The 14,273-nt window shown below is 44.2% G+C and overlaps 1 protein-coding gene across 28 annotated transcripts in view; it reads right to left on the reverse strand.

The window, feature by feature from the left end:
* The window catches only part of MAGI1 (membrane associated guanylate kinase, WW and PDZ domain containing 1), a 274,668-nt gene that overhangs the window by 40,446 nt on the left and 219,949 nt on the right, over positions 1–14,273 (reverse strand). For all 28 annotated transcript variants that reach the window (XM_035338225.1, XM_035338235.1, XM_035338224.1 and 25 more), the window contains 2 exons: positions 13,537–13,719; positions 12,107–12,727 (listed from right to left, as the gene is read on the reverse strand). In XM_035338225.1, coding sequence (XP_035194116.1) covers positions 12,107–12,727; positions 13,537–13,719 — 804 coding nt within the window. The remainder of the gene's footprint in view (positions 1–12,106; positions 12,728–13,536; positions 13,720–14,273) is intronic.

Raw genomic sequence — 14,273 nt, forward strand, 5'->3', positions numbered from 1 at the left:
CCCGACACATCACATTTGAGACACAGTGGATTAAAATGATCAAAGGCTGAGTCTTAAGGAAGACATCCAGTCATCCCCTCTGTACAGCTCAGTTATGTGAAGGTCAGCTGGAGTGAACACCTCTCCCTCTACCACCACCAAATATTTATATGTATATACGTGTATATGACACACACACATATATAACATATTATGGTATTATAGGTATGTATTTCAACGGGATCCAGCTGAAGTTGGAACAATACCAGTTCGCAAAACCCATCCACAGGACAAAGGGGCTTGAAGTCGCTAAGAGCCCACCCCAAACCTAGATTTATCATCTTATTTCTTGCTAACAATCTCTGTGGCAACTGCTCAACACTTTTCAGTTTTTGGGTGCTCTTGCAGACAACGGAACAGAACAACTGAGACAAGATCTGTGCTTCCCATGACTGCTTAACATTTCCAGCCAGGACACCCTGTGGACCACCTGCATCCCACAACAACAGCGCCATAGGTGAGTCCAGGCGAAGAGATCACCCATTTGGTTTTGCCTTTATGTGGTCTGCAGCCCAGAATGCACAACAGCTGAAAATTAGGGAGCGATGAATAAAAACACAAGAAAATAAACATTTCAGTCTGCGTCACAAGGTTAACATTTGCAGAGAAAATATTCCTGCCTGGGAAAAAAAGGGCTGTATCAAAGGAAACAGACACTGTGAAAGATGAGGGGTAAAGTACTGGAATCAGGGGGTACACAGCTGTATATGGCATTGCACATTGATCGCTATTTTCTGTGTGCAAAAGAAGGAACTCTAAATAATTAACGCTAATGGCCATTAGTGCTGCTGGGGGCAGGGGAGACGAGGTGGTAGTGACAAAGCAATCCCCCTGATTCTGTATAATCCACTGCCAAAGAATTTTTAATAAAGGACAGAAACTATCAAAAAATGGAGGGAAGTTGATCTCTTCCAGAGTGAACAAAGATCAAGGAAATGCACCAGAGTAATTGGCAGCAAGAGACCCAAGTCTGCACACAGCCGTAAGGAGCTCCACCAAGAAGAAAACCCCTACCTCGTCCCCGGACAACTTTCCTGCCCATCATTGTGATCTGCATAACAGGAGCATCGCTGTGCTAGCAAAAAAATCAGCTCTGCAACACAAGCTTTAAGTGAGAGAATAATTTACACTGAAGGAATTTAGCCCTGCCATAAATCAAGTTTGGTAGCTATCAAATAAAGTGAAAAATGCCACGTTTCTGATGCTAATGTTGAATGCTAATGCTAGGAATGAGTTGTTTTCAAGAGACCATCTCGGGCATTATTAACCCACTGGCACTAGCAAAAAGCATAATGAGGCATAGTATATTATCACCATTAACAAGAATTTCAGCTTTAGGTGCTCTAAAGATGTTTAATTGTATTAACTTCAATTAGTCATTCTCGGTCAGGATGCAAAACAATTCCCTTCATTTGCAAATCCAGTCATACTTGCAGCATCTCAAACCAGAAGCGACTGCAGAAGTGATAAAGAAGATATAGGCCAATAAAATGTTATTTAATTACTACAAAAATATAAATTTAACTATGTAGTAAGATACATATGGTAAAGCCAAGACAGTACGATAATAAAGTGATTGAGAATTAGTGCAACCATTACCCATCCAGCCAATGGCTGGAAGCATGTCAGCAGTTGTTAGAATTTTATTTATGAAGCTCATTAAATGAAGAGTTTTTCCTAAAGCTTGAGCAGTTGAAGTCATTACCTTAAATGAAAATCTCTGTTAATATTTAAACAAATACGTACATAGACATTAAATTTCTTAAACTTCAGGAATTTGAGAAGGTGAACACCAGAACTGGAAAGTAATTAGAAACCTTCATGTGCTTTATATATATGTGACCGTGCATGTAACATAATATAAATTTACATGTGTACATAATATAAATTTATACGTATTTCCATATACTGTAAGTGGCTATGCATGAAGCTACTTGCCCTTTACCACAAGCCCACAAAACCTATGACTTGCATACTTTACCTCTAGAGCATGTCCCATTTTTTTCAGTACGCTGCAATTTCTGTTGTCCCTGAAGTTAAACGAAATAAATCAGGGGTTTGATTTCTAACTTGGAGAGGCCCAGTCCCAAAATGCCATCACCTGAGTTGGCTGTCCTGGGGCATGGCCATGTGGGCACCAAAGGGAGGTGGCACCTGGAGGCCCATCTCAGGTGCCTCTCCGAGCTCAGCACGGAGCACACTGCTAGAGGAAAAAATGCATTTTGCTGTTGTCACATCCAGAGTTATCTCCCAAGGGTGTCTGTCTTCAGACTTATTGCAGCACCATTACAAGGTGTAAATCCACATGCTCGAACCTGTTTGGTTTATGGCAGGTTCTCTTATTTCATATTTGGTCAGCAGCTTGTACAAAGGGGATGCCTGCAAATAGGCCCTCCTGGCACTAGTTTGCTGTTGCTGTTAATAAGCAACATCCCTTAGTAATATGCTAATATTTACAGAATGCTTTTCCTGTCCTGGGGTGTGCACATGCACACATTGCACACTAAGACAGAAATTTTTGACTAGAGGACAACAGATTTGCCATGACTCTATCAATTTAAAATACAGTTTTCTATAACAATAAGTCAGTAACTCAGTATACTTCTATGTATGTAACTGTGTAACTCAAACTAACCTTTGAGGATAAGGACGGAGTCCAAACTTCTGGAGACCCATATCCACCTGCCACATCCCTCCCAACACCACCTCCCTGTGTCCCCAGCATCCTCAGCCAGCTGTGCCAGCGCCCTGAAGCTCAGCCTCCTCCACCCAGTTCCTCTGGTCTACCTGCCTGGCAGCTCCCCCAGTCCATGGCACGCTGCGGGCTCCTGACAACACAAAAGGCACTGCTTTGACAGGGCCTACAGGCTGGTACAGTCTGAATTACTGCCACCATCACAAACAAAGTCCGCCTGATAAAGGAGAAGAAACATGGAAAGGAAGAAAAAGGAAATCCCGATGCTGGGTAGGAAAAAAAAATATAATAAAAATCCACAATTAAATTCAGAAAAGACTTAGAAACACAAGGGTATATATTTAAAAACAACCTGCCTCAGAACAAAACCATCCACTAGTACATTATAACACTATCCTTCTTCCTCAGTTTTGCCTACCTGCTATTGCTTTTAATGACTCTCCAAAGGTAGTTAATTACAGTGATAAACAAAGCCCTTTCTTGGATTTCTGATAGCTCATTAATTCTGTTATGACTGGTTATTATAATGCCAAATCAGGGCAGCAGCCACCGCACCCACCTGCAGGGTGGCTGATAAGAACTCCTTATTTACAAGTACACTCACACCCAAATGCCACACAGGCAGCACGAACGGGTAGGAGGAAAAACTGGGCGGAATAAAACCCTCTGAGCTGCACAGCTCCAAGTCCGCTCCGTTTCCCGCTGTGCAAATCCTGATGAAGATGTGGGAGGCACATCTCTAGTTAAATCTGCCTTATCTAATGCCTAGTACTAGGTTCTGCTGTGCCACCTTGTGTTATAGCACAACGCATTTGACAGAAAACAACGCTGTGCGGATTTGAGTTGCTCCCCTTCTACCACTTCAGCGTTTAATACCAAAACCAAATCAAAACATAAGGGAAAAAAACACACCCTGCAACTTTCAAAACCTCGAGCTGGGGAGAACAAAAGGCTTTGGGAAGAATTTCAGAGCTCTCGCCTTCCATTTGCTAAGCAACCTCCAGTTTTGTTCTCATCTAAGAACGAGCTGCTTTCCGAAAGATAAGGTGGTTCATGAAATAAAACATCCCGATGAGAAGATCTCAGACATTTTTTCTTCCAGCGTTCAGCAATTGCTTTGGTTTTCTTACTGATCTTAAAGCAGATCCAGTGCCACAGAAAGGCAGCCAAGTGTGTAACGTGCACAGAGCCGCTATCGCCTTGTCAGCGTGCAACATTCTGCGAACCTGAAGTGATGTTGTTAATCCAAATATGTTAATTGCTCATCTCCTTAATAATCAAAGTACAGGTTTCCTCCTGGCCTCCAGGCACACTTCATGAAATAGCTCAAAACTTTAGGAAATTATCTCAGCCCTTAAAATTAAGGTAGAGCCTGTTACAAAATGCCACGCAATGAATCAGCAACTGCTCGGTGCTCTTCTGCCCTTCCCGGTGACTCTGGAGCTCGGTGACACACATGTCTGGGGGACACGAGCACAGAAAGGCTGTGCTGCCACAGCATGCAGGGCAACTGATGCAAAACTAATGCTGACCCAAAAAGCAGATTTCCGGCATCTCCCCATTTGCTTACTCATTTCTAGAAGAGAATCAGTGCAAACAGAGCTAATGAAGGGTAGCTGAGGGGAAAACACTTGTGCCTCCAATGTCTTACAGATTAGAGTCAGCACTTTGCATGCCCCACACCGGCAAGAGCTGGAAATTCTGCAGGCAATTAAAATGCCCACATGCCAGCAATGCCAATTTTCCTTCGTTATCGGAACTGCAGTAAAACAGAAAGCTGTTGGTTTTTGGAGTCAGGTGCTCATATGGAAGATGGGCATCACTTGAAGTTTCTTAACCTTTGGGGTTTTGGAGAGGCAATTAATATGAATACTAGAGGCTTGAGATAAAAAGAGTAATAAATACTATTTTATATCTGGAATTTGGGGGCCTTAAATGAAGCGTTTGGGCTTATTGAGGTTGATATTTGAATTTGTCTCTTCCTATTTCAACAGGATGCCTTGCATTGAGAAACTCCAGCATGACCTGGTAAGGCTAATTAATTAGTTCCTGCAAATGCACTGTTTGTATGAACATTAGTAACGCACATCAAACTCTAAGGTGCCTCAACAAGCTACCAACAATTATCCTTTGTGGCTACAGGCATTTGTAGGCATTCAAAACCTTGCTGAAACCCTACTGCCTCCTGGAGTCTAATGGGAGCCTTGCCATGAACCAAAACTTCATGTTTTTGGTAAACACAGTTGTCCCAAGCCTTCCAAATTCGGATCATCAAAACCGAACGGTTAATGTCACTAAGATTAACACCTGTAAAGCACTTTGAAGGAGAAAAACACTGCATAATCCCCAAATATTACATTATTTATAAGACGACCTGATTTTAAATGTAAAGTTTGGCTTATTTTTATCACAAAGAAAAACAAGTTCCTGCTAGCTTGCTTTACAAAACCAATTACCAGTGATCAGTGTATTGTGCTGCATAACAATACACTGCGTTGCCCCAAAAAGGCACATCTAATGCTCCGGAGCTGTTCAGAGGAAAATTAACTTGCACAGCGCATCGAAATGCATGCATATAAGCAATCCTAATAAGGGCTATGAACTTCAAACTTGTTATTAAAAATATCAGAATGTGTAACGTTTCCTTTATTTCATCTTTTCTTGACTTGAGCTGATTTTTGTACCTGCTTCTTGATATACTTACTGGTCCCTAATCAGAATAAGACTGTAAGAGAATAGTCAATGTGACATCAAAACTTGCTTTAAACTTGTTTTAGAGTCTCATCAGCTGTTTTGGCCTTGTTTGAACATAATTCTGCTAAACAGAGAGAAGAGAACAGCGAAGACTGACTCGGTGGGCTGGAAAAAAAGATGCATCTGCTCCCAGTTAAAGGTTCTCCAAGCTCAGCTCCTCTCTTGCACCGTAACTCATGGAAATTAGGCAGCTTGCGTTGAAATTATATTAAACCTGATGTAGTGTTTAAGCAACGTGTTTGTACTAGGATTATCTATTTTTTGAAAACAGAAAGATAACATTGCAAAATGTTTAAAAAATATTTCATTTTTATGCATTTTGTAGACAAACTTAAAAACTTTACTTATCTGATTTCCTTCTACAAAGGCCAATCTATTGAAAGGAAACAGTAACAAAATTAAACAACAGAAAATGATTGAAGGCAGACTTTTAAATGCCAAATAAATTCCCAATTAAATCAGGAAATACATAAGGCTGGAATCACAAAGCAAAAGCCCTGACATTACAAAAAGGAAAAAAAAAAAAAAGGAAAAGAAAAGAAAAAGAACTAGGAAAATAAATCTTGGCATTACACATGTACATATATTTCTTTAAACATGCTGTGATTCTCATTTTTTTTAACATAATTTACTAAATAAATACGTGCACCTGTGAGCTATCAAAAATATATATATATATATATCCCCACCTGTTATTTCTGGATGGTGTTAGTAGCACTACAATATCGGGCGTTTTACAGTGTGCACGTCCAAAAACCTGCACGGAGTGACAAACTGCTGAGAGCCAACAGGCGTGATGGGAGACACCTGAGCAGAAGGTACTGGGAGCACTGGGAGCTGGTGGTGGCTGACAGAAGGGAAGGAGGCTGAGGCAAGAAAGAATTGAGATGACTTGAAATGGGGTTTTTAGAACCGTAGAGGTGAGTTGAGCACACCATATGGCAGAGAGGAGTTAGGTCTGCTCCTGCTTCTGGTGAGGGAAGATGCCACAACGTGGTGGGCTAGGGGGAAGAGAGAGAAACCCACCACAAGGGAGGGCTGCAGGATGATCCTTACCGGCAGCTCCGAGCTCAGTGAGGTGAATTTTCATGGGGGTGCCTGCGGATTCAAGCGTGGGACAAAGACCCCAGTATAATGCTCTGCTCCCTCTGTGCCGAGAACCGAAAACACTGCTGGAAGCCCTGAACTTTTCTTCCCTTTCCAGAAGCTTTGGCACAGGCAAACACGCTCTGTGGTAACGGTCATCTGATTCCCAGGTTGTGATTTTGTCCTAAAAACAGTTTGGACTCACTTTTCCTCTGCTTCAGCAGCTGCTAAGGCAGTCTCAGATTTTCTGGCAGCTAGATGTGTAAGTGGCATGACTTTCAGCTCGCTCTTCACTGCAAGCCTAAAGGGCAAACAGGAGTGGCTTGTTCAAAAAGAGTTCAAGCCTCTACTGAATAGCTGATTGCAACTCTAATTACCATGGTTTTACATCATTAGGGATAGCAACTGAAAAGGAGCTCTAATTCCAACACTGTGAGATTAGACTTTTTTTTTTTTTTCTTTTTTTGGCTCTTACCACTCAATGATTGCTTTCCAACACTTTTGGTAAGGACAGGAAGGTAAAGTTTCCTTTCTGTGGGGGTAAAGGGATCTCAATAAACAAGTACAAAGACAACATTTTCACTTATAAAATTCAGACAGATAGGGGTTTGTGGTGGGGGCAGAAAAAAGGGAGGAGATGTCCTGTGAATCCAGCAGTGGCAATGGATCTCACTCGGTTTGGGTACTTGTGCTCAGAGTCGCTGTAACTTACGCCAAAGCATTGTATTTTGACACTCTAGATCTCAAAGAGCAATCTGACTTCAATCACGCTGTTATAATGTGCATGCAATTATAAGTTGTTATGATATATTGTTTGCAAAGCTTTCCCACTGTGTCTAAAGGATCTTCTAACTCTCTCTGCCCTGGCTGGGGGGAGCCTGAAGCTGCAGCCAGCAGCATAAAGAAAAGGACAAAAATCTTTATATTATTATATTATGTTTCAAGGGCCTAAACACAAGATAAATAGAGGGAGAGGAAAAAAACAAAACAAAACAAACAAAAAACCCAACTCCTTCCATTTTAGGCTACTGAAAGACCCTTTGAGTCCAGAGCAGTTGACTCCAGCACTCATTTTTGGCACAAGAGGAAGGAGTTAACTCCTCTCCACGGGAAGTGGTGGAGGTTAATTAGCCTCACACGCCAAGAGTATCTCTGGAACAGCAAGGGAGGCTTCATATAGCTAAGCAGACTTAATAGGTTTATTGCTTCCAAGCTCTGTAACTTCGTTCCGTTGCTACAAACCTCTGCTGTAGTTGTATGTATGGCAAGGACCTTCTTAAGGCTGAGTCAAGGAGCAAATGCACGGGGTTATCCGGCACAGGCCTCCCCACTCTTTCCTGACTCATCTCTCCACACAAACACCTTCCATTCAATTGAACCCGAAACAGAGATTTCACCACTGACTGCTTTTACACGGAGGTTAGCGCTCAGGTACCCACTGATGGCATTCACGCAGGTAGATGCTGCTCAGTCTCCCCTTCCCATGAAACACACGTAGTTTTGAAACTCCAACATTTGTACCATTTTACGTCTCAAAAGACTTATTTCCGTTCCCTGGCTTAATGTGAATTTGGCACTAGGGAAAGCAACTAGAAACTGCACTGATCTGCACGTGACACGTGAGTGACATCTCAACTACACGCTTTTACTTTGATCTCCAGTGAAGTGGGAACACACCTTTGAGGGGATTACATAGATCAGGCTCCAGGTTTATGCTACTTTCAACCTTGTGGTCAATAAAGATGCCAGCGAGCACCAACTGTGAATGCTTGGAGAGGAAACTGCCCACACAAACCTGCATGCAAACTGCTCAGCCTGTCTTGTAACCCATCACAAAGCAGTCACGGTATTGTTGGATGATTTGTACTGAAGACTAACCCAAAATAGAAAAAAAAATAAAATAAAATCCTCTTTAATTTGCAAAATACATTAGGAAAACAGGCAGCTACTTTCACGGAGACAAATGTTAGTTCTTACTGACCCAGATAAATACAGCCCGGTAGTTTTTGCAGAATAACTTCTTCTAAAGCAGCCCCTGCCTGTCCTAGCACAGACACAGCTCCCTGGAACAGAAGTCACTTGGGAAGCTGGGAAATTATTCTGACAAAATGTTGCTTTTATTATAAATGGAATCTCTGCAGAATGGTGAGGTATTTGAGAATTGCTGATTTCAGTCAATTACTCTGCGTCGACAAGATTTCAATGAAAAATGGATTTCAAGTGGCAAACATTACCTTTTTTGGGGGGAAAAGTACTTTGTTTACTTGGTAGGTTCAATGTTTAAATAACCTTTTTCAGTTACAAATACTCAAAATAAAGATGTGCCTTTTTGCGGCCTTGTTAACAATAATTCTTCAAAATAAATGAGATGTGCAGTGGCATTGTGCATCGCAGGGACAAAAACTTCTCCTTAATTCTGCGTTTTGTAACCCATAGCGCTGGCAGTTTTATGTAGCCAGGCCTCGAATGGCCCTCCTGCGCTGCCAAGCATCTCTTCCCCTGGTGCAAGCACCGTGTCGTAGCCCCTTCAGACCTGCTGAGCTTCGCCTTCAGTCAGCAAAGGCTTCCTGCCTCCTCCAGTTGGACTTACACACTCTGATGGGTCGGCACCTTCTTCTTAATACCACTTTTAATTACTCGTGGCCAAACAACACCCATTTGCTCCTCAGCCAGGATCTCTTTGGTTTAAGAATCTTCTCTCTCCTGCCTAATAGCTACAGACAGCAAGACTATAGTCAAGCCCTAGGGAAGGGAGGAGAAAGGGGAAAATAAACTGAAAGCAGAACAGAGGTAAGGCAAGTCTCCCATGGGGCCTCTCGAAAGCAAAAAAATGACATGACATCATCACTCCCTTAATGTACTTATTCCCCCCAAAATTTCATATGAGTCCCACAGATGATTTTCAGATGACACACGAGCAGCTGAGCATGCAGAGGGGGCATTTCAGCTCCATGCTCCCTGAAACCTTCCTTCTGGTCCTCCCTCGGAGCACCTGCAGGACTCGCCCGCTCCCCCAAGCCAGCGTTATGGGAAGTATTTCCCAGGCTGCTCTCAGAGGCTGCGGGTTTGCATTTTAACAATTAAACCTTGTTGTTGGGAGCGCACGAGCAGCTTGGAGCAGGCAGAGCTTTTCCTATATATTACCCGTCTTTTGCTGGTATTTTTCTGCCTGATTAGTAATCACTTCCGACAAATCCTTTTGACAGCTCTGAGCACCAGACGCAGCGTTACAGGGATGCTTCATGCAAAGCCTGAATGCAAATGCTAGGCTAATGCAAGGATGCCTGGCAGCATCTGAGCACTTTCTTCACTGGACACCAGAGGGAGGAGGAGGAAAGGACAATGGACTGAAGCTAAAGAAGAACAGCTTCAGGAGCCCTGACGGAGCTTATCAGGCACAGGGGCCAAACGCATTTCTGTAATCGGACCACAACAAACAGCAGCACATTGTTTGGGGATGGTACTTCTGATAAAAGACTTGGCCGAGCTAACACAAGGCAAAACTTCCGGAGAGAGGACCCAAGTGCAGCAGCACTGAGTGTTGAGTATGTTTTAGCCACCTCCACCTCGAGCTTTTAACAAACCCGACTGGTTTTGAAGGTGGGCTACTACTGCTGTGTGTATTCTGCTTGCGAGCCGCAATCTCCATGCTTTCTTCTGGGTGGGGAGAAAAACACATTTCACTGACTAACTAGATCTGGGGCCACCACAGTTTCAGAGTCCTGTATCATGAGAGCATGAAATTTGGAGCTACAAGTGCTCTGCACTGAGAGAGAAATGTCAGGACCTTGAGGGAGGGAGGGAGCTCAAGGAGATTGATATGGCACCTGTGTGGGAGGGGGACAGCAAATGTTCAACATGTGTTTAGTGTCTCAATTCAATAAAAAATATATGAGATTCAGCAAGATTACCAGGGAACTATTTACTATCCTATTAAAACTCTGCTTTTATTTCCTCATCAAATCTTTTCATTATGCCTTCAAGGCACAAGGAGAATTATTAAATGTCAGCCACAATTCAAATAATTAATGTATGGTGGTACCAGATATATATGTGCTCTCAAGGAGGATTAATAATAGCTGCTATCTTTCTTCCAACCATATTTTTTCCAAAATACATATATTAATCATGAGACTGCGGTCCATTTTTTAAACCTATCTGGTATTGAAAGTCTCTAAGGAACTCACACCTTGAAAATTGCAGAACTCTTAATATATTCTTTTCCGTACTTTTTAATTTACCACCAAAATACAAAAATACAGTAGGCACTTGCAAAGGAAGGAGTATAAGAAAGGCGCTGCTTTCTCTGGGATTGCTATTAATTGCAGAATCGGTGCCCTCCGTTCCTTGAAAGGACTTCAAAAACAAACCAGAGTTGCAAATTCAGAAACCAGTGTGTCTCCATTACATGGACTGGCCTTGGTCGCCAACTGACTACAATCAAAACACTTTGGGAGGGTTTCAGAGAAGTGCTTTCATATCTAACATTCCTCCCAGGGCTGCCTGGGGCTGCATTCAGCACCTGCCCCTCAGCTTACCTCTGTCCCTGCAGGGTGCTGAGCACCCATGTGCGTGTTGTCTGTGCAAAGCACCACGTGGGACTGGGGGCACAGCGGGGCCAGGGCTTTGCCCCTCTCAGAGCCGCAAGGCCAGCACCAGGCTGATCCCTTCTCACAGCAGGGAGCAGAGGCACAGGGGAGAGCTGAGCCCTGTGCTCTCAGCTTCATACTCTGCAGCCGACCTGGACATCCCCTGCAAGCTCCATACTCTCTCCCTGTAAATTAATCTGCTTTTTTAAGAACGTGCTACGTGAGGTGGGGTGTGCTGCTTTACCCTTACTCTGGGGGTGGCAGAGTGCTCCTGCAGACGGCCGGATCCCACTAGCAGGTTACTCTCCATGCCCATGCCTGGACTGCAAACATACTGACTGCAGGACGCTTTTTGTACCTGCTGTGCCATCTCAGCAATGCAACCAAAAATAAGCTCAGCTCCCAGTTGCCAACAAATGAATATGGCAAGAAGAAACATTTCAGTTGCTCACAACTTGGAGAAGTTTAACTCCTCTGCCTCCAACCCCAATGGTACCCCAGTGAAAAGTCCTTTCCATAGTGAAAAGTCCACGAGTATCTCACTTCGGACACTGCAAATCACAAAACATGTTACAAGCTTCTTTCATCCCTTAAAACAGCTCAAGAAATGTCCTCATTTTTTTCAAATGAATAAAGTTTTATGAGCGGATCAGGGTTTGTAATGTAAGTAAAGGTGTAGCCATACCACCCTCTTGCCCCCTACCAGAAGCCGTGTGTAGTGCAAGTGCGCACAGAACTAATGCACATTGCCCTCAGATCAGCATCAAAACCCAAATAATTTTAACCACCTATATGACCTAACACCTGCCAACATGCGGCAGTTCTATACCTCAGGCCACAAAGCATTTCAACAGAGAAGTTTATGAGAGCAGGTCTTTTGTGACGTGCGCTTTTTTTGTTTGATTTCAAGAAGAAAGATCTGCAAGCAGCCTTGAAAACGTACCTCCTCGCTGCACCAGCAACGTGACTTCGCTTCCCTTGGGACATTCAATCAGCATATCCACCACCTGGTTGTGCGTGAGGCTCTGCACATTCTTCTTGTTCACTTCGACTATGAGATCGCCCTCCTTCAGGCCTCGGCACCGCGGGCTGTCCACAATTTGTTTCACTCTCTGGCCGCCCCCGCCGGGACTGTCTGCTATAGTAAAGCCAAAGCCCATGGGCCCTTTCACTATATGCACAGTTATCAGTTCAGGCTGCGTTGCTATCGAGGACGCCAAAGAGACCGTGTCATTGGGGTAGCCGTGGGGTCCGTTGGAGGAGACCTCAGCCGGGCTGCTGGGTCTCGCTTCCTTTGTGCCGTTTACTTTCCCTGTTTTACTGCTGTGGCTTGCCGGGGAGTCGTAGTTTTCCTGCCCGTTCACAATGATCGGCTCTTTGTCCAAAATCGCCACGGACGTCACCAGGCTCGTGTTGGGGTCATCGGGATCGAAGGGCAGGGGGTAGCCTCGGCACAGTTCCAGGTCCACGCTGGCACCGATGGGGATGGACTGGAAGATTTTCACGACTTGAGCGTGAGTGTGCCCCAGCACACAGGTGTCGTTCACGCTGACTATGACATCCCCTGCAGAGGACATAGACAGATAGACAAATGAGTACGGCTGCTTCACGTCTGTCTGTGCAGGAACATGAGAAGTGGAGCCTGTGAGCTCTGGTCCACAGCACCCACAGGTACCACTCACAGGTGAAGAGCAGCACCCAAATACTTTGCAAGGAAAAGGAGCGGTCACATTTGGGTTAGGAAACATTATCTGTACATAATGGATTCACTGCATAAAGCCTTCATGTACACAAATATTTTTGAAAGGGAAAGTGGAATTTGGCTCATGCAAAACTTAATAAATTCAAGCGACAATATATAGCCCATTTAGCAGTTATTGTGAAGCCCCAGCTCTCACTGTTACGCCCTGCGCTACACTGACATATGATAGAAGCAAAACTGAGAGCTTATGAGAGCTGTAACAGAAGGCTCAAATCCCAACTGCTCAAAAACAGCGCCACGTAGCATGTCTCAAGCATACTTCAGCCTGAAATGTAGGTATGATTCACTTCTTGAAGGCTGAGGCTGCAAGGATCTTTAGCGTGCGATGCGCAGGTGGGCACTCCGCTGCCCATATCCTGCGAGAAGCTGGGAGAAGGGGTGCGTGCCATGATATATACAGATATATACAACATGCAGTGATGCAACCCTGCAAAAACACCGCAGATTTAGAGCATATCTCTCAATGTATCCCATTTCCTTGCTTGCTAATTGGAAAGCTGAATGCCTTTCCCCCAAAACAAGGTGAGGACTCGAGGTCGTTAACAATTGCACATAAAAACATCTGTAAAAACATAAATCAAAGTGGTGGTGGAGATTTTGATTTAAAGTACCTGTTTCCATTTTGCCATCCAGGGCTGCGGGGCCGTCGAGCACCAAACTTTTGATCTGCAGAAATTCATCTGGCTCATCTCCTCCGACAACAGTGAAGCCAAACCCCCTGCTGCTTTTCCTTAGCTTAGTGTGGATGAACTTCCCTTTCAACTCCGAAGGGTTTCTCGTAAAAAAAGGTTTTCCTGCGTAGGAAGTTTGGAAAATCTATGAACAGGCAGGCAAGAGCATTTGATCTGTTTTTCCTCTGTCCCTCCCCGTTCTAACAAGTGCACAGACACAGCACTGAGCCAGGCTGGGACCAGGCTTGGCTCTGCTGTCCTGGCACCTCGTTGCACTCCACCTGTTTCCCTGGGACCAATCATGCAGTAGAAGGAATGAGCAAAAACCTCCTATTACCAGCTGCTCTGTTAGCTGTGCTTGTGCATACCAAAGCCCCGAGGCTACACAGGGGGAAATATGTTTTTTTGGGGGGGAATGAAATATACTAAATCTGGCAGTGCTGGCTTAGATACATGTCTTACCTCTGTCCTGAGGTGGTTACATCCATCCCAGTAGGGATGGGAGGCGGGCAGCACATCTGCCCCCCACAAAGGAGTCTGTAGGGAGAATTTCTGCAGAAGTGAGTACCGTTATGTTTTCCTCCCATTGGCCTTCTCCCAACCCACCAAGCAAAAAGCAGCTTCCGAGCAGTGGCAGACACTGCCCAACCCTTCAGCACAATCCCCTGCCCACCACC

This window comes from Oxyura jamaicensis, chromosome 12, assembly GCF_011077185.1.
Source record: "Oxyura jamaicensis isolate SHBP4307 breed ruddy duck chromosome 12, BPBGC_Ojam_1.0, whole genome shotgun sequence".
Taxonomy (NCBI): Eukaryota; Metazoa; Chordata; class Aves; order Anseriformes; family Anatidae; genus Oxyura; species Oxyura jamaicensis.